At 53.2% G+C, this 26,339-nt stretch overlaps 3 protein-coding genes across 18 annotated transcripts in view; 1 reads left to right on the forward strand and 2 right to left on the reverse strand.

Annotated features, from left to right (window-relative positions):
* Positions 1–13,979, reverse strand: part of MYO9A (myosin IXA) — a 163,822-nt gene extending 149,843 nt beyond the window's left edge. For 10 of the 14 annotated variants that reach the window (XM_090148601.1, XM_090148600.1, XM_090148598.1 and 7 more), the window contains exon 1: positions 13,922–13,979. The gene's annotated coding sequence lies outside the window, so the exon portion shown is untranslated. Of the gene's footprint in view, positions 1–979; positions 1,048–1,078; positions 1,819–13,528; positions 13,549–13,921 lie in introns of those variants that run through there. The other 4 variants (XM_090148595.1, XM_090148594.1, XM_090148605.1 and 1 more) reach the window with 4 other exon arrangements.
* A 132-nt stretch (positions 13,980–14,111) lies between these two features.
* Positions 14,112–17,799, forward strand: SENP8 (SUMO peptidase family member, NEDD8 specific). The gene is made up of 2 exons (XM_031616225.2): positions 14,112–14,196; positions 15,080–17,799. The coding sequence occupies exon 2, from the start codon at positions 15,123–15,125 to the stop codon at positions 15,759–15,761; it is 639 nt and encodes a 212-aa protein (XP_031472085.1). The 5' UTR covers positions 14,112–14,196; positions 15,080–15,122; the 3' UTR covers positions 15,762–17,799.
* Positions 17,800–19,189: 1,390 nt separating this feature from the next.
* GRAMD2A (GRAM domain containing 2A) lies at positions 19,190–26,110 on the reverse strand. Of its 3 annotated transcripts, XM_031616229.2 has the most exons (12): positions 26,033–26,110; positions 25,598–25,711; positions 25,448–25,496; positions 24,135–24,207; positions 23,960–24,063; positions 23,138–23,236; positions 22,299–22,370; positions 21,408–21,470; positions 20,687–20,840; positions 20,368–20,467; positions 20,188–20,295; positions 19,190–20,102 (listed from the first exon to the last, which is right to left on the reverse strand). In XM_031616229.2, the coding sequence occupies exons 1-12, from the start codon at positions 26,065–26,067 to the stop codon at positions 20,099–20,101; spliced, it is 975 nt and encodes a 324-aa protein (XP_031472089.1). In that variant the 5' UTR covers positions 26,068–26,110; the 3' UTR covers positions 19,190–20,098. The 3 variants fall into 3 exon arrangements, with proteins under 3 accessions (XP_031472089.1, XP_090004737.1, XP_090004736.1); XM_090148611.1 differs by lacking the exon at positions 26,033–26,110 and having other exon boundaries at positions 25,598–25,759; XM_090148610.1 differs by lacking the exon at positions 19,190–20,102 and having other exon boundaries at positions 20,184–20,295.
* Positions 26,111–26,339: the final 229 nt, after the last annotated feature.

Raw genomic sequence — 26,339 nt, forward strand, 5'->3', positions numbered from 1 at the left:
GGTTAGGAAGAGAGAACAAGAGGGAGCTTTCCAAGGGAAGCCCTGGTGCTGCTGTGAAAAGGATTGCCCTGTGCCATAAAGCTTGGATAAGAGCTGTACTAAGAAGAAACCTCCTCTGTTTGAATCGCCTGTGCCCCAGCAGAGCTCTCTCCAACCAGCTGCAGGATCATCTCTGCAAGCAATTTTCTCTCTCCCTCAGCAAACTCACATCACAACCTCCAGCACCCTGGTAGCACCTGCACCTCACTGGTGCTCAACCTTGGGGATATCCAGGCTCAGGCTGTCCGATGGACAAGTGCGTCATGTGCAGTGACAACAAACTGCTGGTGCTCCCCACCATCCTCCTCCTCAGCAGGTTGCTGGGCTGCGGAGGCAGGAATGAACGAGCTGTGCATATTTCAGACATGCTGCTGGAAAGCTCAGGCTGACGTGGAGCTGCCCGCAAACACTGGATTCTTTATGCATTTTCTGCATGCATGTCGCAGGCAGCACCAGAAATACTGTCCATATGGAAAAGTGGGAAAAATATTTCACTCGTGTGATACAGAAGGGCTCTCGGTGCTGTCCAGCCAAATCGGGCTTGGCTCGGGGCAGGAGAGCTCGCTGTGCAAGAGGGGCAATCCAGGAACACAGATAAGTTTGTTCTCTGTGGATAAATAACCTGTGCTCAAGCTCAGCCACCGTATCTCGGTGAAGGATAAAGACCTTGGTGGTAACACGCTAATATTTGTCTACTCGCTTATCACACAGGAGCCTTATTACCAAGGCTAATTGAGGCAGAGATTAGATTTCACGTGTGAAGGAACAGACAATAGCATCAGATATTCTTTAAATGCCAGTAAATAAGATAAATGCTGTGAGTTTTCCCCTTAACAATGCCTCCAAAGAGCAATGAAAGGACACAGCAGAGCAGGCAGACAGACAGACCACCAGAACAACCTGAATGCACCCCAGTGATTTCCATGTCTCCAGTACTCACGTCTACTCCAACTTCCTCTTAGTGCTGCCAAGCCACGCACATTATTAGCGTGTCGTGTTTCTTCTATTAAGAAGCTGCAGTGCTTTCTTTTATCCTCACCTCCTCGTGCATACGTCCAAGCAGCTACAAGTAGGTCAAACCTTAATACCGAGGTCTTAAAATTCTTCTGCTTGTAGGCAAAGAGCTGAAAATGGGCATTTCCCCCCCAAAATGAGAGTACAGCCTTGCCTTAAGCCCAATGCTCCTATTCTTGCTCGAGCAGTGCATTACATGTGGAGCCCTGAGACACACTCAGCCTTCACCGCTTCCTGTCCAGAGCGTGAGGCTGAATGCAGAGCAGGAAGGAGAGCCTCAGTGTGAGTTCCCAGGGCATAAAAAGGGTCCCTGCAACAGCGGACAACCCGTGCAGTGAAATCACCGTGGTCTCCCTGACCCCATACGCAGTTCCCTAAAACAAGAAGGATTCTCAGCAGATTTCATTTGGTTTTGCTTTCCTAAGCAAACAGTGAAAACCACCCCAGTACCTCCAAATGAATTAAGTAGCCAATAAATCAAGAGAACAAAAGCAATCAGTTTTGGCTCATCTTTCACCAAAGCTCAGTGCCCCCACTGCAGCAACATGAAGGAGAGCAGAAGTTGCTCGTGGCACTGGTCCCAAACCGCTATCGTGCTCAACTGTGCCATCCCAGTCCTAGAAAAGGAAAAAGCTAATCCTCCTCAACACTTCATCATATTTCATTGCATAGACATCACCTCACTCTTCTCGGCCAGCAGCAACTACAAATAGCCTACAGGAAGCCACTAATTTCCTGAAAAGAGGGTTAACTCAGAATCATTGGAAACAGAGAAAACTGAAGCTGGTTCTAACACTTTGACAAGGCTAAGCATGTCATGGGAGGGAAAAGAGTTGATCAGTCATGGTGCTGAGCCTGACCGGAGATCTGCAATCATACAGAATTAAAGACGACCCCAGTTCATCCAAATCATTAGCGCAGACCTAGCAAAGCACTGCAAAGCATCTTCTCCAGCACACATGCCAACTGAAAGGCACAGTGCGCGCTCAGGTACAGCTTTAAAGAATTGCCTAATGACTGCCCAAAAATCTCAGTCAGAGGGAGAAACACAACTACTTTGAGATTCTGAGCATCTCACAAATAAGAACATCTTGTGATGAAATGTTCTCACCTAAACCATTACTTCAGCAGCTGAATAGTAGAACCACAGGTTGAGCCACAGAAATAACATTTGACTTCTCACTTGACTCTGCTTCCAGGAAAGCACACGCTTCCTCACTGCAGATCTTCAAACACCACCAAGTTTATACTGCATTCTGTGCTAATAGTGTAAAAATACCACTGCTCAGGAGCTCAGCAGTGCAGAGAGATCTCTCTTGCTTGTTCAAACACTAATCAGCAGTTGTGCTGACAGATCAGAGGCACGTGGAAAAGAACTTCAATGCTGCTGCTGCCAATCACCGTGTTGCTCCTTGCAGAAAACAAACCTACGTTAAAACGTGATGCTTTAATGACTCAGCAAAAAAATTGGTTTTAAAATGTCCTGATTGTCCCAAAACAACGGAGCACAACACAAAGAGGCAACACAAAGCACAACACACAAACACCATCTGAAAAAAATATGAAAAAGCAATGCATGTACCTGTAATTATAATAGCAGCCCTCCAGAAGTCCAAGGATTTCACACTATCAGAAGCAGGAGGAGCAGCTGATGCACAAACACACCCCTCCCATGCAGCTCTGCACTGTGAACTCTGTCACACAAGGGAAACAATCAAGATGTGGGAGAAGGAAAGAAATGTGTGTGCAATGCAGCAGCAGCAGAGGAATCAGAATGATCCTGCAGATAAAATGCCACTTCAAAAATCAAAATTGAGAGGGCTAACTTAATAGAAACAGAAAAAAATACGGGTCTTGCTGGTAAGGAGGATCAGCACAGACTGGGTTTTGGAGCTAAGATACCACCTCACAGTGTCAATGCTCAAAACCACATCTGTTTGTCGGGTTTGTTTGTCTGTTGCTTTTTTTCCCATTAGCACACAAAATAGTGAAGATAAATGCTTTTCCCTTTCATTCATACTTGTAGAACTCCTGTCTCAAGTACTAACCTCAGCTGCAGGAGTAGCTTCCCTCTGACCACAGCAATCTTTGCCCGTCTCAACTTGACAGAAAGCTGCAGCAAAAATATGTTTGCGTTGTTTTTTTTGTTTATAATGACTGCATCACTCTTTGCTTGCAACCAAACACATTCTTACTGCATTCATTTTACATTTTTATCTGCACCTTTAAGGCTCTTCCTCTTGTATAACTTGAGATCACTATCAAGAGGGTGACTCCTCTGCCAGCTCAGGATGCCAATCTCCATTTCCAACCCATTAAGAAGAAAAGAGCAGCTGCTTTCATCATTTTCCAAGAGTCTCCCTTCATACATCCAGAGAAGCAGCCTCTGAACATTTATGCATCCTTTCCACATTCTCTCAAGCTTTTCCCTTCTTTGCATAACACCTTCAAAACAAAATCCCACAGTGAGGGCTGGAGGTGTGCCGAGACCCCACGCCAACCCAGAGCCGCCTGCTGCTGTTCCACTGCCCTCCTGACAGCTCCTGTGGATGCACCTGAAATGATGAAGCTGTTTGCAACAGGTACTGTCTTTCTTCTGTAAGAGCCCCTGGGATGTAACTGGCCCCAGCTGCATCTTTCCCTGGTGGCATCATGGTTACATTCCTCCTCGTGGAGCTGCTCACACTTTCGAGCTGTCTCGCTAGGGATAAATAAGCTTATTAAAAAAAAACACGTATTGTTTGGAAGGTTCAAAGCAATCTTGGTTTTAACTGTAATGAGAGAATCATCTTTACTTTTAGCTTGACCGGAATAATGAAGGAGAGGATGAGAGAATCTCTGTTGTTATTGTAGTCTTGGTGAGAGTGCACCTCTACCCATACTTTTGGGAAAAGGCAATAAAAAATACCATTTTTTACCTGACACACTATGCTTAGAAATTGAACTAAAACCCTAAACACGAGCTCTACAAACACAAGAAATTAGAAGCAGAAAAGCCATTCTGCTCAGTGATGTCCTCACAGACCTCAGCAGCGCTCTTCCAACTCACCCCCAGGTGGGCAGGATGCTCTGGACAAGACGTGCCTCGCTCAGAGATGCCAGGAGAAGCCCTTCTCCACCTGGAGACAAATTGCCACGAGTTTATCAAGAATTTCCCTGAGAGACGAACTCATCCTGCACATGAAAGGTTCCAGGACAAGAAAAACAGCCCCTGCTCAAGGAAAAGTCCTGGTTAACTCTGGTTTGAAAGCACGGCTGGTGCTTTGATGCGCTGCCAGCAGTCGCCTCCAGCAAGGAAGCCTGGGATGAGTCACAGCACCAGCAGAAGGAACTTGCCAATCTGGATTGAAAAGCAGGAACAGAACTTTGCATTTTCTCCCCGCTTTTCCTCCTCACTCCGCCATATTCATTCCTGCACAGCAATTCTGAGTAATTGCATGCTTCAGACCAGCAAAAGAAAGAAACACGCCGCAGAGGCGAGGAGGGTCTGCCAAGCAGCACGCTTTTTTTTTTCCTAAAAGGAGAAAAATTGAGACAAGAGTGTGTTAAAGGTCTGAAGGATTTTTACCAACTTGTATGAATTCCAGTCTGCATAGGAGTTTATTGCATTCCACACCTGCAGAACTACAAGCCAAAAGGTCATACTGCTTCTGCATCACCTCTTTAAATACTATTTCCCCTAATCTAAATTAGCTCAAACACAAAAGCAGAAAGAAGCTTCTAAATCTCAAAGACAAGCTCAAGAAAAAGAAGTGCAGCCCCAGTCTGCTCTCAGAGTAGGGACAAAACACGTCCCAGATTGATCCGTTTTCCTTTCACAGAAAACATATGACTGAAAGTAGTCTTTTTTTTTTTCCTGAAATACTGCATCTTAGACTGAAAACCATCACACAGTTCTTTTATCACACCAAGTCCCTGTTACTCATCGGTTGAGGGCAACGCATTTCCTTGCCTCATTCAAACCACTGTCCCAAGCTACTGCTATTCAAAACCCTTCTGAAGGAACAGCAGTACTATCTCAGCTCCACTTGGCAACGCTGGTAACAGAACTACTAATTCAACACGGTCCTTACTTACAAACTCAACCAAAATTGCAAATATCATCTGCTGTAGTTGCTGACACGATTCCAGCAGAGCATTTGAAATCTCACTCCATGTGTCTTTATTGTTTTATCTATCCAGCTCAACTAGTAATTTAAAGGAAACTGTGCTGGATGCTCTAATTGACCCTGTTCCCTTCCTTCCCCAGTCTGTCTCTATAATTAGCCCTTTTCCAGCTCAGCCTAGCAAACAGCAACAAGACCTTGTGCAGCCACACCCTGCAGACCACAGCAACTGGCTCACATTGTTTGACCAGATCAGCATGCATACTAGCTACTTGGAGACAAAAAAAGTGGGGAAAAAAAAAACCAAAAAACAGCAAGAGTGAATGCACCTCCATCACCTTCCAACGTGAAATGTGGCAGCCAAGCCAAAGAAAAACTTCACCTGCAATGTTCATCTGTTGGGCATCCCTCCTAAGAACGTGAGCCAAAGCAATGCAGTACCTGCTCACCTCAAAGTAATACCCATTGCACAACTAGCACGGAGCTCACACACGTGTGACATGCAATGCTTCATATCTGAACACACGTAAAGTGCAGAGGATGATGCAGCTATGCATCCAGTAAGGCACTAGAAGGACCCACACCTTATTTGCTTGAGGAATTGGAAGGCACGTAGAGAATGAGGAAGGAAAATAAAACATTTGTTAAAAATACTCTTATCAGCAAGCAAGGAGTATTTACTTCCCCCCTTGCTGCTACAATAGGCTGACCGATGTTTTCTTCATGTTCAGGTATGGGTGCACCAAAGAGCTAACTCAGCTTGCTGCTCCCATCTTCCCACTGGACTTTGCAGCTTCAATCCTGTGCCATCATTCTGCACACAGAATGCACCACAGGGCATTTGTCTCACGGAGCTTTCTGAAGATGCATTAGCATCACTGCCTACTTGCTGTCTAATGGCAGCTGAGACTGAAATTCTCCTCTTCAAATTCATCAGCACATAAGCTAAATATTTATTATTCTAGCATCTCAGAGCACACAACTATGCATACTTCCATAATCACCCCACAGCACTCACTCACTGCAAAATGAGGTTTTTAGCACTGTGAAACATGAAGATTGCACAGAGTGGAATCCTAAAGGACTGCCAGTGGAAAATGCCCCACACTGCCCAGACTCAGGCTCGCCCCGCGCCATGTAAACCTTTGTAATTACATGTCACAGCTCAATTTTCACAGAGTGAGAGCCAGAACCCAGCTACTTTTCTCATCAAACAAGACATGCTTCTAAGTATGGATTAATTCCACCTCAAGTGGGAAGATTCTCACCTTTGTCTCTCTTCTGCTTCAGAAGTCTCTGTGCTCGTAACTCTGCAATCTAGGTCTGCAAATCTGCCAATCTCATATCTTAACATAAAAAGGCCCAACACAGCCTCAGCTATGAACGAATGCAGGGGATGAGAGAGCATGGAGGAATAGGGATGGTGGGAGAAGCACAAGACTTCACTGCAACAACCTTCTAGCACCTAAAAGGAGCCTGCAAACAGGAGGGGAATCAACTCTTTACAAGGGTAACGGCAGGACAAGGGGAAATGGTTTTAAGTTGAGGGAGGGAAGATTTAGGTTGCATATTGGAGGGAAGTTCTTTCCTATGAGAGTGGTGAGGTGCTGGAACAGCTGCCCACAGAGGCTGTGGATGCCCCGTCCCTGGAGATGTTCAAGGCCAGGTTGGATGGGGCCCTGGGCAGCCTGGGCTGGTATCAGATATGGAGGTTGGTGGCCCTGCATGTGGCAGGGGGTTGGGAGCTGACGATCCTTGAGGTCCCTTCCAACCCAAGCCATTCTATGATTCTATGAAAAGAACTCCTTCTTCATTAAAAGCATATGCTCAGCCCCATCTTAAAATCAACTCCAACATCCCCATGCAGCTGAAAATGATGTTTTACAATGGAAACACTGGTGTGACTTCACTGCAATGGCCTCTCCTCTTGCTCATCCTGCAGCATCTTGTTGGACACATCGTGTCTCTAGACATCAAGAAGCTCGAGGGCTCTGAGAAAAGGTCGTATCAAGATGTAGAAAAGCACATTCTGCAAGAAGGAATTCTGACATTTAGAAAATTAAATGGTAGCTGACAGGAGTGTCATTAATAACAGCAGGATCTAAAGCTGTAATGATCCTTCACCCAAGGAAAATTGTTCACGTTTTCTGAATACTTGTCCCCTCCATCCCTGAAAGGCATATCTGCAAGAAAAGAACATATCCTAGTGCCCCCAGAAAACCTGCACAGAAGGAGAGAAAGTCATCCCAGATCAAAAGTCTCCAAAAGCTTTTCGAGTCCCTACTCAAGCAGATTCAACTCATAAAGCGCACAGAAAAACTGCACCCAGAACACTTTAAATCCATGTCTACGTGTTGAGTTTTAATTTCAAAAGCCCCTTTTTCATTTGAATGAAGAAGCACTCTTTCAAGGATTTCACTTTTACCAGAAATAAACATAATGCAAGAGACAAGATTGCAATCTTCCCACCAAGCATCAGACACAGAGCTACTTTTAACTTGAGGCTCAGAAGAGTTTTTTATGTATAATTGAAAGCTGTCCATATTCAGCACCAGAGAGCTCCCATCAGAGCCAACCTTCACACAACAACAGCTGCATGAAACTTCTCCCTCAGCTTTAATCCCAACTTCCACAGGTTCCTGGACAAACCAAAGACAAGAGCAGTGTGCGGACTTACACGCAAGGAGGGCAGCAGCACTGATGAACAGCAAACTTTAACAAAGCACAAAAACCCCAACAGCCGAGTGGCTCTGCAACAGATGATGCTCTTCCTTTCCCTGCTTCAGTTGTCAGATCATCTTTCTTTTCAGTAAAGCCACAAAACAATGAATTCTTAGCACTACAAGAAGGTATTCTCTTCGTTGGTCCTTTTTTTGTCCTTTATTCCATTGTTCTTCCTCCATTCACTGGAGGTGTTCTATTCATTTTCCCTGTGTTTATGGCATTGTTCACGGCAGCTGAATAGTGACGGCTCTGGAGAGGTATTTAAATGAAATAATGGTGGGAGAGGGATAGGAACAGAACGTGAGCTCATATACATACAGTGAATCTGAGCTCAGAAGCAATACTTTCAAAGGCAAGCTTTTTGTTCCCATTTTTTGTAATTAAAAAGGGATTTGAGCATGAAACAACACACACAAATCCACAGCACTTCTACAGAGTGGTAGGGGTAAGCAATGGGCAATCGCTGCAAGTAATCTTGCTTGGTAATTTATTGCCTAGAGCTACAATTACAGTCCTGCATGAAAAAATAACACTGCTGAAGGTTAATAAATTCCTTAACCAAATCACTGCGTGTAGCAGTGAGCTCGGAGATGTGTTTGGAGAAGCACCACCATCAGCCTTGAGACAGGCCCTGCGTTGCAGGGAATTTTACAGTTGCCTCAAGTGGAACGAGATGAGGGTAGCGCAGTCAGCAGAAAAAGTTATTTCTGGTTCAGAAAATCCCACCTACAGACTCCTCAAATCGCTTTTGGATAGTTCATTGTGTTTGCGATTTAGTCAGAATCTTAAGATTCTGCACCAGCATTACGTTCCCAACTAGCAACTTGCAGATTTCCACCTTCAGCTGGCAAGGAAACCCCCCATGTCCACCAGCAAACAACGAACTGGCCTCAACCTGACCTATTTCAAGCATTTCTGGCTCTGCCTACACGCCTGCACTGAGCCCAGCCACAGAAGGCCCATACAGAACAAACCCTTTTTTCAGGGATTTGTCTGCAGCAAGCAAACGTGACCTGACCTCCGCTCTGCACTGCCGCGCTACCTCCGAGTGAACCTCCGAGGCACGGGGACGCATCTCTGGGTGAGCTTATCCGAGGCGATGGCCGTGGTGAACCAGTCTGCTCCCCTGACACAAAATGCAAGTGTGTGCCTGTAGGGATTACTGGTGCAACAGTCTCCCCATAAAGCACGGCAGGATAAGCACGGCACGCTCTTGTTGCTCGCTGCCGTGTTTCACCTCACTGCAAGATGGCCCAAATCCAGAGCCAGCTGCCTCTCTGCTGCATCCTCCTCCTGCTTCAGCAAGCCCTGAGCCAGCACTATCTTTATTCCCCGATGAAAATGAACAGAATAACAATGGTCCTGCGTTTAAATGACGTCTGCCAAAATCCCTCTTCAAACAGGAGCTGTTCAGCTCTCTTCACCACTGGGAGCAGCAACAGAACCAACGTAATTGCCCTCTGCTCGCTGACTGATTGGCAAACTGGGGCTGAACGCAGCCTTCAATGCACATGCACAGCTCTTAATTCCTCAAAGAAAAAAAGGATAATTTACAAACAGAACCTCTTTCTCCCAACAGCACTTATTCCGAAGCCTTAAAAAGTTGCTTCACACCCTTTTAATCAAGCATTACATTTCTAATGATCTATTGCATTCGATGGTTGGGTTTGGTGTTGGTTTTTTTTCTTTTTTTTCTACCTAATGGGACAGCATTCCACAACAATTAAATCATTTAGTAATTCCTTCCAGGGGAGGTTGTTGTCCTACACACCCAACAAGCGCAAACCAACGTAATCCTTCCTTACCTCAGACAAGTCTTGCAAAACTGAAAATGTCAGTGTTATTGAGGGTTGTATTCCAGTCTACATACCTACCAAAAAACAGTAGGCTCACGGAAGTCCTCTAAAGTAAATATTTTAAGTTAACTGTTCTAAGTTCATCACTCAAAACAAAACCAACATGTAGATGTGGAATACAATAAAAGAATTCTTGGCCATCTATCAAAAATATTCATGACGTGGGTCGGCGTGGTGCGTTTTTTTCCATGCAAGGATTTTTCAAAGATGGGTTAGACACTCCACTGCCATTAGCACTCAGCCACCACCGGCTGACACACGGTACCTGGGACCGTGCTCCTTTCTAAAGGCCATTCAGCACAACCAACGGAATACAGACGTGAGAATTTCAATGAGAAGCCAGCACAAAGGCTGTCAGATTACCTGTGGCTGTCAGATTACCTGTGCTTGAGAGATAGAAGCACAGACTGCAAACAGGCATCCAGAGAGGGAGCAACTCTACAATGCGCACGAGGTCATTTTGCAGCGCACCAGATGCGATTCAAGGTGAGAAATCAGCAATGAGATTCATGACTGACAGAGAAGTCCATAGATATTTGTTGTTGTTGCTGTTTTGAACATGAGTAAAGGCTTTCTCATCTTGCGGCACTCGTCCCATTTCATTTCAAAGGCTTCACTCAGGCTGTCGGTCACAAAAGCAGAATGAAAACCAGAAAATGCAAGTGCACAAGTTCCCACTAATCCCCTTGCAGCCCACCAGGCGGCACGTGAGCCAGCAGCGCTGCCCCACAGCCACTGCATGTCCCATCCCAAAGCTTAGCACGCTTCATCAAAAGGGTCTGGCCTGATGATTAACGACAACCTTCAGGAGGAAACCAAAGGAACCCAGGAAACTTGGAGCCAATTCTCACTTGGAGGCTTATCCTCCTTAGCGGAAGACGGGCTTGGCACAAGACCCAGCCCCATCTGTGACAAAGCTAAGTCTAAGGGCTTCGCAGGGCCCTCAGAATACCCTAAAAGCAACTGACAATGGACACCACTTAGGTCGCTGAGCAAGTCAGTACCAGAGAGCTGATCCAGCTGAGAGCGATCTCCTTTCCCTCAGCCATTAACTGCAGCCAGCTCAGATCCGCTTTCAGCAGAAGCTGGCAGCTGGATCAGCTTAATGGCATCAGGACAGCGTGGTGCCAGCATCGCGGACCTGCGGGCACCGAGCGGAACCATGTGCTCTCACTGGAGCTTCCTGACCAAGGTCAGGGATAACCCCGCTCTCCTCAGACACTTCATCCGAATCATGGAGCCCAGAGGGTCATTTCCTCTCCCACTGCCACCTGAAGTGTTAAGGATGACCAATGCAAACCAGCAACTGCATGAGCAGGATTCTGGAGCAGCAGCTTCACTGTAAAGGAAAACATCTAGAAACAGCAACACACAATTGGGCAGCATCAAGCTTGTGGTTTAAACAAAAAAAGCATTTCTCACAGTTCTCACTCACCTGTAAGAGCTTTCTATAGATACCTGCTACGTGATTCCTCCTCACAGACAGCTAACAGAGCTGGCATTTGAAGGCAGAGCAATCAGTTCAATGCTAAAGACTACTTTCTGCCAGGAGACATTCTCTTTTGGAACGCTTTCTGAGGATGTGCGGTTTGCTGAGCTTACTTTTAGATTTTTGACTTCCCAGGCACAGGGGTTAAAGCACTCACCGCAATCACACAAGCAAGAAACGTAATACCGTGATGCTCGGCCTGCCAAACACAGCAGCAAGACAATACTGAGTCTAGCAGAGAAAACGAAGCCTATAGCATTTCCCTTTTTATCTTCTGCATCATCATCTGTCAGGAGTCTCACAGTTCACACAGCTAAGTCCCAGACACCTGTGCTTTCAAACACCTACCCAAACCTACAGACAAATTTTACATCCACAGTCGCAGCCCCAGTGGGGACACAGCAGTGATGCTCTGCGTTCCCCCTCACAGCCATTGCAGCCGCGGAACCTGAGAGCACAGCACAGCGTTTGCAAACGCCAACACGTAGCAGGAAGTGCAAGCAACCCGCGGGCTGCTCCTCGGAGCCAGGAGCCTTCCAGACACAGGCAAAAATCTCTCATTATCCTGCTCTTGCCTGAAGGAATGCTTGAGAAAGTATCAAATTTGCAAACTTTAAGCCACGTTTACTTTCAGAAAAGAGAGAAATCCCGTTTGCTTAAGAGGGAGTTAGGCAAATATAGGCAAGCAGGACCGCAGCCTGAGAAAATCAGGCAGCTCTTTTAAACCTCCACAATAAGAGCTCCTGACACCCAGTCCTGCCTGCAGCCCTGCCCCACCAGCTGCACTGCTCACTGCTGTCGGCCTGACAGCGGGCAGCCCAGCCTCTGCGCAGCTCCTGGGCTCCTGCAGCAGCCAGCAGCCCTCCCGCAGCACTCGGTTCATGACAGTGCTGCTCGAGGGCTTCACATGCAGAAGGAGCTGCGATTCTGTGTTAGTTATAAAAGAGCTGGGAGCAGGAATCTACAAATCCCATCAGACCAGCTAGGATGCTTCAACAGCAAGGCTCGACAATGCTCCTTCCCCCGATAAATATACATTTACAGCAATTACACCCAACGGTTCGAACAAGTATTAGACCTTGCCAGAAGTCACCCTCCCAACCAGACATGTGCTTTTTGCTGAGAAAACACCACTCCAAACCTGACCAACGGCTTTCGGATTGTACTCACTGCAAAATGAATGCTTTTCTAACACCTGGCAGCTAAAATTTCAGGAAGATGGGATGGTCTCAGAGCCACAAGGGCTGGCCCTGCACCTCAGTGGGTGCGGTGCCAGGCAGTGGGAGCAGCGTGGGGATGAGAAGTGGTGCTTCCCTGTGCTCACAGCACTCCCCCTGTTGACTCCCTGGTGAGTCGGAGGATCCCCACCGGGATCCCGGGGAGCTGGAGACCATCCCTGGGGAAATCAGCGGGCAGGCAATGAGGAGCAGTGGTGCAGCCGCAGCACCTCGAGATGGGCAGCGCTGAGGCTGCACAGGTAACCCCGGGTTTCATGTTTCCCAGGCGCCTGACCTCGCATGCTTAACATTCTCAGAGGTTTTCTTGCAAAAGGGCTGAACGCTCACCAAAATGGCCACGATAACGATAACTCAGGAAGATGACATTTAGGTGTTCGGCAGAACGCGAGGGATGGAAGCTCAGCTTCAGCGTGAGAGACGGCAGCTGAGGCCGCCACAGATTGGCACGGAACACCGGCGCAGTGCCTGCCCACTGTACATCCAACACCCCATCCTCACCGCTGCACCGCCAGCATCGCGCCGAGCCGATGGGGACAAAAGCTGACGGGCCGTGTGTCACACAGCTCAGTTCTGCCAGCCCCGTGCAGCCCGCACCAAAGCCTCGCAGACCGACAGCGAAAAGCGGGGCCAGGAGCGAGGCGAGGGGAGGCGAAGCTCTGCCATCGCCGCTATGGGATGTGGCTCCCACCGCCTGCTCTGTGCTGTCAGCTCCCTGCCAGTGACACCTGCGAAGCACAGCGCCGGGCAGGGACAGCGGGGATCGCCGGTGGGAGGGAGCGTTCCGTTCCTCGTGGATTTTGGAAAATTCCAGAAAGAGACGGTGCCCGGAGTGCCTCCAGAAAGTGGGGGGGGGGGGGGCAGAGGGTGACAGGGGGGTGGGAGAACGGGTGGAAAGGGCCGCACAGGGTGGGTACAGAGATAAAGGGCTGCTTACAGACGGAGGGGCAAAGAGGGGAGGATGCAGAAGGTGCGGGGGGAATATCGGCACGGGGGGAACGCAGACACGGGGGGGAACGCAGACACGGGGGGGAACGCAGACACGGGGGGTGACAGAGGGCTAACCAGAGGAGGCACGGGGCTGCACGCAGACACAGCGACGAAGGCAGAGGGCCGCACACGGTGCAGATGCAGGGACGCACCGCAGCCCCGGGCCGCCCGCAGTCCCCGCCCGGCGCAGCGCCGAGCGGCTCGGACCGAGCGGAGGCGCGGACGGGGGCGCGGAGCCGCGGTGCTCGGAGCGGGGCCGCCGCCCGCCGCGACGCGGCCGTTCCCCGCGGCGGACACGGAGCGCCTCGCCCCGCTCCCGGCGCAGATGGCGGCTGTCAGCCCGCGGGGACCGCTGGACCGCTCCCCGCCGCCCCCCGCTCGCAACAAAGGCCCCGCCGCGCCGGGGCGGGGGTCGCGGTGCCCCCCTCAGCCCTCTCCCCTCTCCAGCCCTCAGCGCTCAGTGCTCACCTGGTCCCGGCGCGCGCCGCGGGTGGGATCGGGCAGCAGGGCGGGGGGTTGGGGTGGGAGGGGGGGGGGGGGGGGCGGCTCGCGTTGCCCGCCCGCTGCCCGCGCGCCGCTCTGAGGCGCGCGCCGCCACGGGGAGGGAGGGGGGAGCGCGGGGAGGGGAGGGGAGGAGTCGGCCCCGCCCCGCCCCGCCTTGCCCCGCCCCGCCCGGCTCGCGTTACGACACCCCGCCGCGCTGCTTTACGGCGGCGCCCGGCAACCGGGCGATGAGGCGGCAGGTGAGGAGTGGGGCGCTGAAGGGCGCGGGGCGCTGAGGGCACGGCGGGAGGGGCGGCGCGGGGCCTCGCGTGGCCTCGCGTGGCCGTGAGGGTCGGGCCTCAGCCTTCCGCCGGGCCGCTGCGGCGCGTCCTGCCGTTGGGAACGAAGGCAGCAGGAAGGCGGTGTGAGGCTTGCTTGTAAGGCAGAACTGCGTCATGTGCCACGCAGGGCCGGGACGTCTGGTGCGCTGCGCCCTTCCAGCTTACAGGTCGCCACATCATAGCACGCTCGGGCAACGTGATTGCTAATTAAAATCCAGGAAGCCTGCAGTAGCCAGCAGAACGCTTACCTTTGGCGAGCCTTGCTTTGGTGACGGATATTTGGTGGACTTTCCTGCCTCACTGGTACATGAATTACCGAAATCCCACGCAGGAATTGCGTGCAGTCCCCGCAGCACAGAGCTGCTGTCTGTCACCCTGTGAGGCTCCACTTTACTCACCTACACCGACCGCTTCGGTCATCCTGCGGCGGGCCTCGTGCTGAGGGAGCGCACAGCCCTGCTGATGCCAGCCCTCAGGAGCCCTCACAGACAGCAGGGCTGCAGGGATCGCAGCGATTGCCACACCTGTGCTGCACCACTAACAGAATTGCTCTGAGATCGCCCACGGGTGAAGATTGCTGCCGTGAAATCGGTGCTGCTCCCTGAGCCTGGCTCAGCCCGTCGCACAGCGCGCCTCTCAGCCTTGCGCCTGGCAGATGCTGCCTGTGTTGATCCTTCAGATACTGCCCTGGGAGACTCGCTCTGCTGCTGGCTGCCTGCTGAGGAGGATGTTTGTGGCACGGTATCTTGTCAAAGGTGTGGTCTTGTTGTATAATTCCTCTTCTACCCTTTCTGTTTTCCAGCTTTTGAAGTTTCCTGGAGCGCAGTGTTCCCACCGGGTGCAGGATGGACCCTGTGGTTCTCAGCTACATGGACAGCTTGCTGAGGCAGTCAGATGTTGCCCTGCTGGACCCTCCGAACTGGCTCAACGACCACATCATTGGTTTTGCCTTTGAGTACTTTGCCAGCGACCAGTTCCAAGAATTTAGTGATCAGATTTGCTTTATCAGCCCCGAAGTGGCTCAGTTCATCAAATGTGCCCTTAGCCAGGACGAAATAGCCATATTCCTTCAGCCACTGGACCTGCCTCACAAGAAGCTGGTGTTCCTGCCCATCAATGATAACTCCAACCAGGCAGCAGGGGGCACCCACTGGAGCTTACTGGTTTACTTCAGGGACAAAAAGTGCTTTGCCCATTATGATTCCCACAGCAAGTGCAACTCTGTTCATGCCAAGCAAGTGGCAGGGAAACTGGAGGCCTTCCTGGGGAAAAGAGGAGGCAAAGCAACCTTCGTGGAGGAGAAGGCGCCGGCCCAGCAGAACAGCTATGACTGCGGGATGTATGTGATCTGCAACACCGAGGCTCTGTGCCAAGGGTACTTCAGGGAACAGCAAGAGCCTCTGCTACAGCTCCTCACCCCTTCCTACATCACACAGAAGAGAAGCGAATGGAAAGCTCTCATTACCAAGCTCACACAGAAGTGATCTGGGTGCTCTCAAGTCGCCGCTCTCAGTGCCTGAGGGAGGTGCCCACGCTCAGGATTTTTCCCCTCAAGAAGAATGTAACTCCTTCAGCATGGTTCCAACCCACAGTGCCCTCCTCACAAAGCCTTAGTCTCCTCTGGAAGTCACCGGCCTTTCAGCTTCCCACCAATGAAGTCACTTGGCTTTCAAAGAAATCTCCCTGTCTGTGCTGATTTTTACGCTCATTGCTGTGGCAAAATGGGGTGCTAAAGAGACTTCACCTCTGCCCAGCAAGCAACGCACCCTCATTAGGTGTCTTCAATTAGGGGGCATTGCTGCTCCTTTCTGGTTTAGCAATGCCTGTTAAAACCAAGCACAGAATGCTTTATTGTGGACAGCCCTCATCTGCACCTCCAGCTCTGGGTGTTTGCAGCAGCAATGCTGGAGTTCCCTCAAACACTTGATAGTGAGATATGCCCAGTGATCAGACTCAAAAGGAAATGCTGCAGTGAATTGCAGAATGGGGCAAAAATCAGTGTTCTACAGATAGCTGCTCCTTGCCTGTATGAAGGTAGCTTTATTTTTTTTTTCTTTTTTGTTCCTTTTTTTTCCTCCTTCTCCACCCCTGCTTGCTCTGATTACAAATTAAAGCCTGGCTCTGAGCTACTGGAAGATGAATAGGTGAATAGGAAGCTGAGAAAACAACTCCTAGGAAAGGAAGCATAATTGAAATGGAAAGTGACGCTCTGTCTTTGAAGTCTTTTTTTTTCTTCATGATTTTAGGTCATTTCCATTTTGGGGGACGGTGCTGCACCATTCCCCAGCCCTCATTATCTTTTGCTGTGCTTGCTGTAGCACAGAAGCACTTTTTGTATTACCCCAATTTAAGAAAAAAAAACAAAAAAAAACAAAAAAACAAGGACAACAAAGGGGCAGAATTTGAGGTATAAAAGCCAAAGATAACAGTCTCCTTGAAGTTTGAAATGTTGGTCCCTAATACCCTTCTGTCATGATTGCCACACTCAGAACACACGGGTGCCAACTGGATCAAGGAAATCCAGGTTAAAAACAACTCTCAAAAAGGCAGAGGAGTTCCTTTAACCTGCACCTCCCCATGCATCCTGTTTGCAGCACCAGCACAGCGATGGCCAGCTGTAGTGTGGGGCATAAGTGTCTTCAGCTCCCCTTGTTTTTAAGAAAGGTAAGTAGATGCAGCCTGGCAGACTGCTCCAAACACACACACACACAATGGAGCTCTGAGTCGTTACCAAAGGTGAGCAGCCGGCAGCGTGCGGCTTTCCTCCCTGGGAAATCACCTCCACTGCTCGGATGGATCCAAAAACCCCAAAGAAGCATCGAGTCTCTTGCTGAGGGAATTTCCTTTGGAGCGTAGGTTCTACGAGGCCCAGCCAGCGCCGTTCCCCAGATGAGACACCTCTGCACCCCGCAGTGCAGTCGCGTCTCAGAGACGTTGCGGATGAGCTGTGTGTTTAATGCCAACAAATACTTCTGTCTGGTGCGATGGCGTTAACTCCCGTCTGTACCCAAATGGGAGGAATGGGTGAAGGAATAAAACTCCTGGGTCCCTTCTTTCTTGGGGGAACCACAAATAAAACTTTAAGTAAACCCTACTCTTGACTGAGTTGTGGTATTTACACCAGCACCTAGCGGCACGGCGGTGCCCAGCTGTCCCACCATGTGTTTCTGTGCATCATACTGGGGGCTTTGACTTGCTGCTGGAGTCCTCCTCTTCCCAGGCACCGCTCCTGCAGCTGCTAAAGCAAAGTGGCACTGCAGCAAGCGCAGGAACTGCATGGTGTGATCGAAGCATTGCTTTAGAGGGGGGATTTAGAGCAGAGTGGGCGGAGCAGAGGCTGTGACCAGGCACTGCTCGGGGACACGAGGACAGCAGGTGATGGGAGAGAGGCACCTGGAGATCTTGTCTGAAGGCTGTGACACACAGCTGCCTCCTGAGTCACCTCTGTCCTGTAAGGAGGGCAGGGCTGTCAGAGATGACCAAGCTGCCAAGGAGGGCTGGTGCACCCCGAGCTTTTACATGTTGTTTCTTTGCATAAAGAAAAGCAAATAGGACCATCCTGAGCGTCATCAAGAGCAAACAGGCACACAGCAGGCAGGCAAACACCTGGAGGAGAAAACAACCAGCTTCCAGAATAAAGGAGCCCAGGCCTTGGGGAACAGCACCCTGACCTGGGGGAATGAGGAGCCTACGGGTGGTACTGCAGTGCAAACACCGAGCTGGGCACACGAGATGAAATAATAACAAACCTCTAAAACTCATTTTTGGGCAATGAGCAACATTGAGAGGTCAAGCACCAACATCTTTTAATTAGAGAAATCCTAAGCCTTCCCTGCAAAGCTGTATGGAAGACTGTGGAAACAAGGAGAGGCCAATTTCCAGTGCTGGGACACGGAAGAAGTTCCTACAGAGCCTTGGGAGGGTTATGCTTGGAGTGCCCACGTGCACACCTTACTCACCACCGCATGAGCACACGTGTACTGCTGCAGTGTTTGCAGAGCGGGCAGCGCCCTGCAGCTCCGGCTGGGCACCTCACCTTCAGGGCTGGGAAACAACACAACCCAAAACGTGGATTTGCTTTTTGCTAAACAGCAGTGAGAGATGGTTAAGTACTTCCCACTTTGCTCTTCTTCTACCCAAGACAAAACCATCTGCCTTGAGTTCAGTCCCCAAACACGCTCCCCGCTGAGTTAAAATCAGCCGGTACTGCACAGACACAAGGAAGTAATCCCAAGGAGAGCTCAGCACAGAGAACCACTTTGAGCCGCTGAAAGAATCACCCTAGAATGGAGCTGATGAGGCGTCATCCCGCTTTGTCCCGTTCGTATTGCATCCCCGAAACGTGCCCCAGGGTCAGCTCATGCTGGCAGGGAACGCGGGCCGGGGCTGCTCGACGAGGAGGAGGAGGAGGAGGAGGAGGAGGAAGGCTCAACCCGTCTCTCCCGGCCGCTGTCCCCAAGCGGTTCCTGCCGCCGCCGCAGCACAGATCCCGCAGCCTTTGCTGCCACCTGGCGTAGAATTCGTCCCTGGCACCTTCCGCCTCGTGTTCCCCCAGAATCTGTCCCGGCCCCATCATTTACAGAGACAAACGCTGGGGGATCTGTCCAGATCCCTCCGGACCCCTTGTGGCATTCACTCGGCGCTGGAGAAAGGACTCGGAGCACCACAGGAGCACTGTGCCTCCCGGCCAGGCACACGTGGTGGCACCAGGGGCTGGAGACATCTTTCCAAAGGGACACCACCATCTCCAGCCATGGCACAGGGACAGCCGGGACCACCCCAGCACTAAGCCAGGGCAGGCCTCACAGAGCCACGTCCTCACTCTGTGCACCCAGGGAACACAGCCAGGCACACAGGAGCACCAAACGTCCCGCTGCAACCCCGGCGTCGACACAGAATGCTCACAGCACTGCTAGAAAAATCACCATTTATTATCATTTAAAATACGTTCACAGCCTCGAGCCGGGCAGCCAGCTCTTCCCCAGGGCTCAGGGATTTGGCCCCATCAGCACTTTTAGTTCCCGAAAAACAGGAAAAATACAACAGAGAAATCGCACAGGTATCCCCTATCTCCCCAGCACACCGCAGCACCGGACGTGTGAGCGCAGGGGAAGGGTTCCAACACATGGCTCCGCACGGTGACAAAGGCTGACACGCGTACGGACACAACGTGACCCTGGCTGTTCTCAGCCAGGCCTTTTGGGACATCTTAACGAGGCAAGCAGGGCTAACGAAGCCTTGGTCCAGCACCATTCCCAGGCACGGGCCCCAGCGAGGACACCCGTTGTGGAGGACCCTAAAGTGCTTTGTGTGCCCCTTTGCTCCAGGACGGAGGGGCTCAGGGGAGCATGGCACCCCCCATCCCTGCGGCATCTGGGTGGAAGAGGGGGTCACAGAGAGAAACAAAGAGAGTGGTGCAGCTGCACCCGTCCCAGCTTCACGCAGGGCAGAAGCAGCCCATCCACGTGTCACAGGGCTCACAGTGAGCCTCGGGTCATCTCTGAGCAAGAAAACCCTTATCTGGAATACAAACCAGTGATCGTTTTAGCAGCAAGTCTTAAAGGGAGGCTTGTGTTCCCCCAAGCCATCGTCCCCCGGTGTGCCAGGGAGGAAAGGGATTGGCAGGGAGTTGGCAGCCATGGCCACGAGCCAGCAGATGGTCCTGCAGGGAGCAGGAGAGGAGAGTTTGGTCCCATATTACAGCCGAGGGGACGCCGGGCCACGTGCAAGTCACAGGGTTCAGCTGGAAGACAGCTCCAGCCCCTCTGGCTCTGTACACAAAGTGCTACTGCCTGGTCCTTGTCCTGTGCCAGAGTGACGGTCACCTGTGGAAGAGCAGAGTGAGTGGCTGGGGAAAGCTGCTCCATCTCAAAATATCCCCCGGATCACACCGTCCTGATGGTCCCTCACCTCCTGTGCCCGCGGGAGAGGTAGTCCCGGTTGAGGGAGCAGAGCTGCTGCTCCAGGCGGAAGATGCGGAATGCCAGGTAAGAGGAGGACACGACCAGCAGGCAGATCCTAGGTGGGAGAAACAGTTACAATGCTCACGTGCGTCCTGTATCCCCATCCCGCCTGCCCCAGCACACTTACAGCACGATGAAGATCTTGAGGAGCTGGTAGTCAGAGGGTCTCAGCTCTGCCACGCAGCCCTGCTCTGCCTCCAGCTCCTCCTCTGTATTTATTGCACTTTCTGCAAGGTGAGAGGAGTCAGCATGGGCAGCTTCTGCCCAGTGCTCCTCCTGCTTGGCATCCCCCAGCTCCTCGTGCCCAGCATCCCCAGCTCCTCCTGCCCAGTGTGCCCTACTCCTCCAGCCTGGCATCTCCACCTCATGCCCAGCATCCCCATCTCTTCCAGCCCAGCATGCCCAGCTCCTCCTGCCCAGCATCCCCACACAGGCACATCCCTCACCTGAGGCCAGGGGCTCCTCAGAGGTGAAGCTCTCCTTGGCGCTGAGGCTGCTGACAGAGGTCCGGTGGATGCACTGGTAGTCAGCATCAGGCAGGGACAGGGACAGCGAGGCAGGTGACACCTTCCTCCACTTGCCCTCAGGGACAATCACCTCCTGTGGGGATCCCCAGGTGAACAGTGACACCAAACACCCAGGCACCACTTGAGCTGCAAAGCAGCGCTCTCCTTGCATGTGTTTTAGCAGGAGAGTCACACAGAGCCCACGTGGCCTATCCTGTAGTCACTGTCAGCAGCCCTGCTTCAGCATGCATGGATGCTGACAGCCCAGACCCCCCAACCCTACGGCAGCACAGCCCCACAGTGGCTCAGTGATACTGTGAGTAGCCCCAGAGCCACACACCAGGACCAGCAACAGCTGCAGCAGCTCCTTGAGCATCAGCCACGACAGAACAAGTGGGCTTTTGTCCCTTTCTTTTGGCTGATTCAGTCACATGCCCAGCATATTATCAGTGCTGGCAGCTGCAAACTGCATCAGTTCAGGAGGCCACAGTGAGAGCAGAGGCACTTTGCACACCGATCAGAAGCTGTGCATCCGTCAGCGAGCCCCAGGGAGTGTCTGGGGGTGGCAGTGCTGCACTGGCTGCACACCTCCCACACTTTGGCCTTTGCTTTTAAAGCATTGCAGCAGAGCCCTCAGCCTCCAGAGCATCCTGACCCTTACCAAGGACACGGCATCGGGCTCCTCCGTCAGCTCCTTCAGGCTCAGGCTCTTCTTACTCGAAACCTGGAGAGAGGACAAGACAGGATTGGACCGCCTTCCCTCTTCTTGCTCCAATGGAAGTTACAGAATTAGATTCTGAGATTTTCAACCAGTGTGCTGTTATGCAAAGGAGCTGCTTCAATGCTTGCTCAGAGAGGCAGTGCTGCCCCGTTCCTGCAGATACCCAGGTCATGCTGGGGATCTGAGCACCTGATGGAGCTGTGGGTGTCCCTGTTCATTGCAATGGCAGACTTAAAGGGTCCCTTCTGACTCAAACTGTGATCCGACAGGACTGCTTTCCATTTCCCCAAAAACCCTACACAACACAGAGGAGATGAACCACGAAGAAGGAAAACAGGAATACTGGGAGCAGCTCCAGCACCGCTTTCCACATGCTTCAAAGGCAGAAGAGCTCCCAGCACCTCTCCGCTCCAGCCCGAGGAGCAGTGGGTTTCCTCCTCATATCAGGCTTTTTAATACGAATTTTTTCTTTGTGGCATTTTTTTCCACTATGTGGATAAGGAAATCTGGGGAAAAGTCAGCAACGTGCATAGTGGTGGAACAGGAATAGCCACCAGATTATAAACACTGCCTCTCCACACCCTGCAAGGGCGAGCACAGGAACTCCAAGGGCTCTGTCCCTCTCATCTGTGACCCAGGTCACAGATCACAGAACAGGTCACGGGGACAGGACACTGCGTGACACCCCAGGGACAGGTCACATCCTGCTGGGATGTTGTGGGCAGGACTGGCTCTGTGAAGCTCAACAGCGCACCCCAAAGCAAGAAACAGCCAGTGGGATGCTGGGATGGAAAACAGGCAGAGTGGGATGGGAGCCACGCACAGCGTTACCTGCAGGTGTGTGCAGACCCTCCGCAGCACATCGTACACACTGTCACGGGAGATCAGCGACACAAAGATGTACTGCAAGAGAGAGAAGGCAATGGGAGGGGCTCTCCTCCGCCCTGACCCCAATCCTTCCTACAGACCAGCAAACAGACTGACGTGCCCAGGAGCGCTGGTTCCCCATCCACAAGGCAGGCAGAGACATCCTGCCCTCAAATCTGCCCCCATGGGAGCCATGTCCCCCTGCCCTCCCCCGCACCACCTCCCTGCTCAGCTCCCCAGCTCTATTTTTGCAGCCTGCTCAAGCTTGGGACAGATTTTTTCAGGGCCAGTTTTGGTCCCCGTGGCTCTGAGTGGCACCTGGAGTGACAAGAAGGATCCCAGGGACAGCAGCTCACATCACCTCGGCAGTGCAGAAGGGCTGCAAAGGGGCAGCTGGGCTGAGCAGCCCAGAGCCCACGCTGTGCCACGGTGCCACCGCAGAGCGCTGCCAGGAGCGGGTGCAGGGCACCCAGCAGGGCTACGTCAGCACATTTCAGTAGGCAACAAGCAGTGCATGTTAAGAGCTCAGCCACAGCTCACACTCAGCCCATTAACCAAGTTCTGTGCCAGCCTAATTGTGGCCCGAGTTTATCCCCTCCTTGGCTGTAAGAAGTTTAAAGGTTTATCGAGCCTGGCAGGGATTGGCTGAGCTCAGACGAGTCTCGCTCAGTGTTTGCTTCGGACAGAAACAAAGTGAAATACAGAAACAAAAGCAGAACTCCACGTTTGCCCTGGCCAGCTGCCAGCACAGAGCTCAGTTCCCCAGCGGCCCAGCAGGACGGAAGGCCCTGCCACTGCAGTACCTTCCTGCTGGCGGTGGTGGTGATGGCCAGCCCGTTGGGCAGCAGCCGCGCCGTCTTGTGTTTCTTGATGAGCTGCACGGAGACCACAGGGATCACAACCTGCAGGCGAAGCACACGGGCGTGCAATCACTTTGGGAAGGCAGGGACGTGGCGAGTTACGTGGAGAGCTGGCGCTTCCCAGAGACTGCTTTGTTTTCATTAAAGGTCATGGCAACCCCCCAACGTTAATCTCAGCTTGGAATCAGTTTCCGCCCAACCAAAACTGCGAGAACACAGGGAAACTGCCGTCCAACACAAACACAGTGCATCCCAAAAGCTCACTGCAAGAACTCCTGCAAGCAGGGCAGCGGTTAAAAACCAGTGAGGATGCAATCTGCAGAGCTGCAACGCGCTCAGCCTGGCGAGCAATGTGCTGTGCCTCCGCAGATAGATTTGTTTCAAGCTGCCGACATAAATAATGCAGTTCCACAGCTCAGCTTGAAAGGAAGTCGCTTCCCTCAAAGATCTCCGTCAGCCACAACATTAGTGGGGAAAGTCAGCGTAGATCAAGCAGAAATGCCAGAAGAGATTCACACCCCCTCCAGAATCCTCTGGAACTTTTCATCTCCCTTCAAGCCAGGTTCTGCCTGGGAGAATCCTGCTCCAAAGCAGTACTTGGCTCTCCCAGGCACAGTCTGCAGGTCACCAGAGGAAGAGGCACAGCCGGATTCAGTGCAAAGCACTGAAGGGAACGTCAGTGGCTCACAGGGAGCTGTACTGCAGTGAGCTCTTTGGGATGGGGCAGTGGACATGGGGGAAGGGGTGTGCTGGGCACCACATTACCTTAATGTCCTTCCCGAAAAGGTTGGCGTAGAAGCAGAGCCAGTTGGGGGAGATGTAAAGCCGTCCCTGGATGAGGATGTCCCTCTGCAGCGCACAGGAGCAGACTGCGGAGCAGAGCGGTGTCAGAGCCTGGTGGCCCCACACCTCCTGCCCCACACCGCGCCGCACTGCCCACCTTTCAGCACGCTCTCCTCCGTCGGGATGTCCTTGAACAGCTTGTGGTACTGGGAGTTGTACTTGCTGGCAGCCTGCAAGACAGCAGAGCAAAACAATGAGAAAGAGGAGGAGATAGGAGCACTGGGGAGAGGACACCAGCAGCCAGCTCTGAGCGGCTCAGGACGGTCCCACAAACATTCCCACCGGTAGCTACGAGCTATCTAAAGAGCTGCTGAGCCTCCACTCTCTCTCCACCGCAGCAGTTATGCTGCTGACGGATGTTTCTCCCTTCTGCCCCACAGGCATTGCCACACTTGCTTTGCGCCCGTCGCGCCGTGCCATGGCAGTTGTGTCGCAGTCCCTCCTCGCAGCTCGGCAGCAGTGCGCACCTCAAGGTGCTCAAATAAGCTCGATTTAAGCTAAAAGCACAGCAGAAGCTCAGTGATTTTGCACTAAATCCACTCAGGCTGCTCAGGCAGGTTTTTGCCCCCTGCCCCTCCGCCAGCACTCGTGGCACAGTTGCAATCCAGGCAAAGACCCGAGGGAGACAGCAGGCAGGGAGAAATGCAGCACAGCCCTGCACCAAGGTCACCCCTGCGCCACGCACCTTGCCACCGGATCAGTGCGGCTCAAAGAGGATCAGGCTGAGCATCACCTGGGGGTGGCCCAGACACCCCCCATCCCCCTGCTGCTCCGAGGGCACCGAGCTGCCCTCAGCCCCAGCACAACAGGAGAAGCACACGGCTCCCTGGCAGCCTGCCTGGCGCACACAGCCCTCCCAGATTCCTCTGAATAATCAGCAAAATATTTTGCTAAATATATCTGCTCTGGGACAAGGAGCTGCTACCCGCCAAGCACAGAGCCAAGTCAAAGCGGGGCAGCCCTGAGAACCCGCTGCCCCACGGCTGCAGGCACACAGTGGACCTGGATGCTGGCTTGTACTGCACCCAAGCACTCTCCTTGCTGCGGGAGCAGGACACGCTCCAGATGTCCACCCGCCTGGCGTGGCTTTGGATTACCGGGCTGATCTCCCACGTCACGATGCCAGCTGGACAGGGTTTGGGGGCACCGTGCCTGCACATCCGTGCTCCAACACACACAGCGGGGTTGGTCCGGGTCTGCTTGGGCAGCCCTGAGCCCCGGGGTGCTGCTGTGTGAGAATACTGCTGTGTGCCAGCCGGGTGCTCCCTGCGCCGTTCTCAAAGCACCAAACCCAACGGGGCGAGCTCTCCACTCACAACCAACATTTAGCTCCGTTTTCAACCCCCGCAGAGCCCAGCGCAGAGCTTTGCTCCCCCGGCGCTCAGGGTTCGAAGCCGCGCAGCGACTTACCGCTTCCCTCTGGCACTTCTTGATGTCCTCCTCCTTCAGGACCTCGAGGCTGCGGGCAGAGCAAGGCGCGGCTCAGCGCGGGGCCGGCTCTCCGCGACGAGACGGGACGGGACGGGACGGGACGGGACGGGAGAAGCAGCCGGCACTCACCTGCCGTCCGGGGCCTCCGCGCTGCGCTCCCTGGACGCCGCCTGCAGCCTGTCGCGGCCCGGCATGGGCTGGGGGCTCCTCGGGGGGGCGGCCCGCTCGTGCATCGGCGCGGCGCTGCGGGAACAGCCCGTGAGCCCCGTCCCTCGGCCGCGCGCCGCCCGTCGCTCCGCCGCCCGAGGGCAGCGCCGCGCGGACAGAACGGGGCCGCGCTCGGTCGGGGCCGCCGCTCGGCGCCTCGAGGACGCGGGGATCTCCTCAGGGCCGCACGGAGCAGCGCCGTGACCTTCCGCGCTCGCCTCGCGGCCCGCCGCCGCGGCCCGGGACGGGTCGAGGGCCGCCCGCCCTCCCCCGATCCCGGGGAGCGGCCCCGGCCCCGCGCCTCCGTCCCGCTCCCGCCGCGGGTTCCGAACCCGGGTCCCGGCCCGCAGCCCCTACCTGCCCGGCGGCCCCGCGCTGTCCGGCGCCGTCATGCCTCGCGGCGCCACGCCGCACGTTCATTGGCCCCCCGCCGCCTAGCCCCGCCCCCGCCCCGCGCTCCCATTGGTGGCTGAGAGGCGCCGCTGAGCTCGATCCCTTCGCACCAGCGGACCGCCCTCCAGTAGGATGGAGGAGCTGGGTTGCCGGAGCCGCGCCCCCTCGCGCGGCTGCCCCGCCTCTTAAAGTGCCCGCGTCCCCTTTCCGGGTGCCCATGGTGGTGACCCCCGCCGCCCCACCCCCACACGCGACCCCGGCGTCGCGCAGC

The sequence above is a fragment of the Phasianus colchicus genome, chromosome 12 (genome assembly GCF_987193195.1).
Source record: "Phasianus colchicus chromosome 12, bPhaCol1.hap1.1, whole genome shotgun sequence".
Classification (NCBI taxonomy): Eukaryota; Metazoa; Chordata; class Aves; order Galliformes; family Phasianidae; genus Phasianus; species Phasianus colchicus.

Bases quoted from the DNA above. Each gene is read 5' to 3' on its own strand.
- GRAMD2A (XM_031616229.2), bottom strand. From the start codon at position 26,067: ATGACGGCGCCGGACAGCGCGGGGCCGCCGGGCAG. The intron at 24,208-25,447 runs GTAAGTCGCTGC...GCTGTCTTGCAG, and splicing joins AGAAGTGCCAGAGGGAAGCG to GCTGCCAGCAAGTACAACTC. The intron at 24,064-24,134 runs GTGGGCAGTGCG...TCTGCTCCGCAG, and splicing joins GGAGGAGAGCGTGCTGAAAG to TCTGCTCCTGTGCGCTGCAG.
- SENP8 (XM_031616225.2), top strand. From the start codon at position 15,123: ATGGACCCTGTGGTTCTCAGCTACATGGACAGCTTGCTGAGGCAGTCA.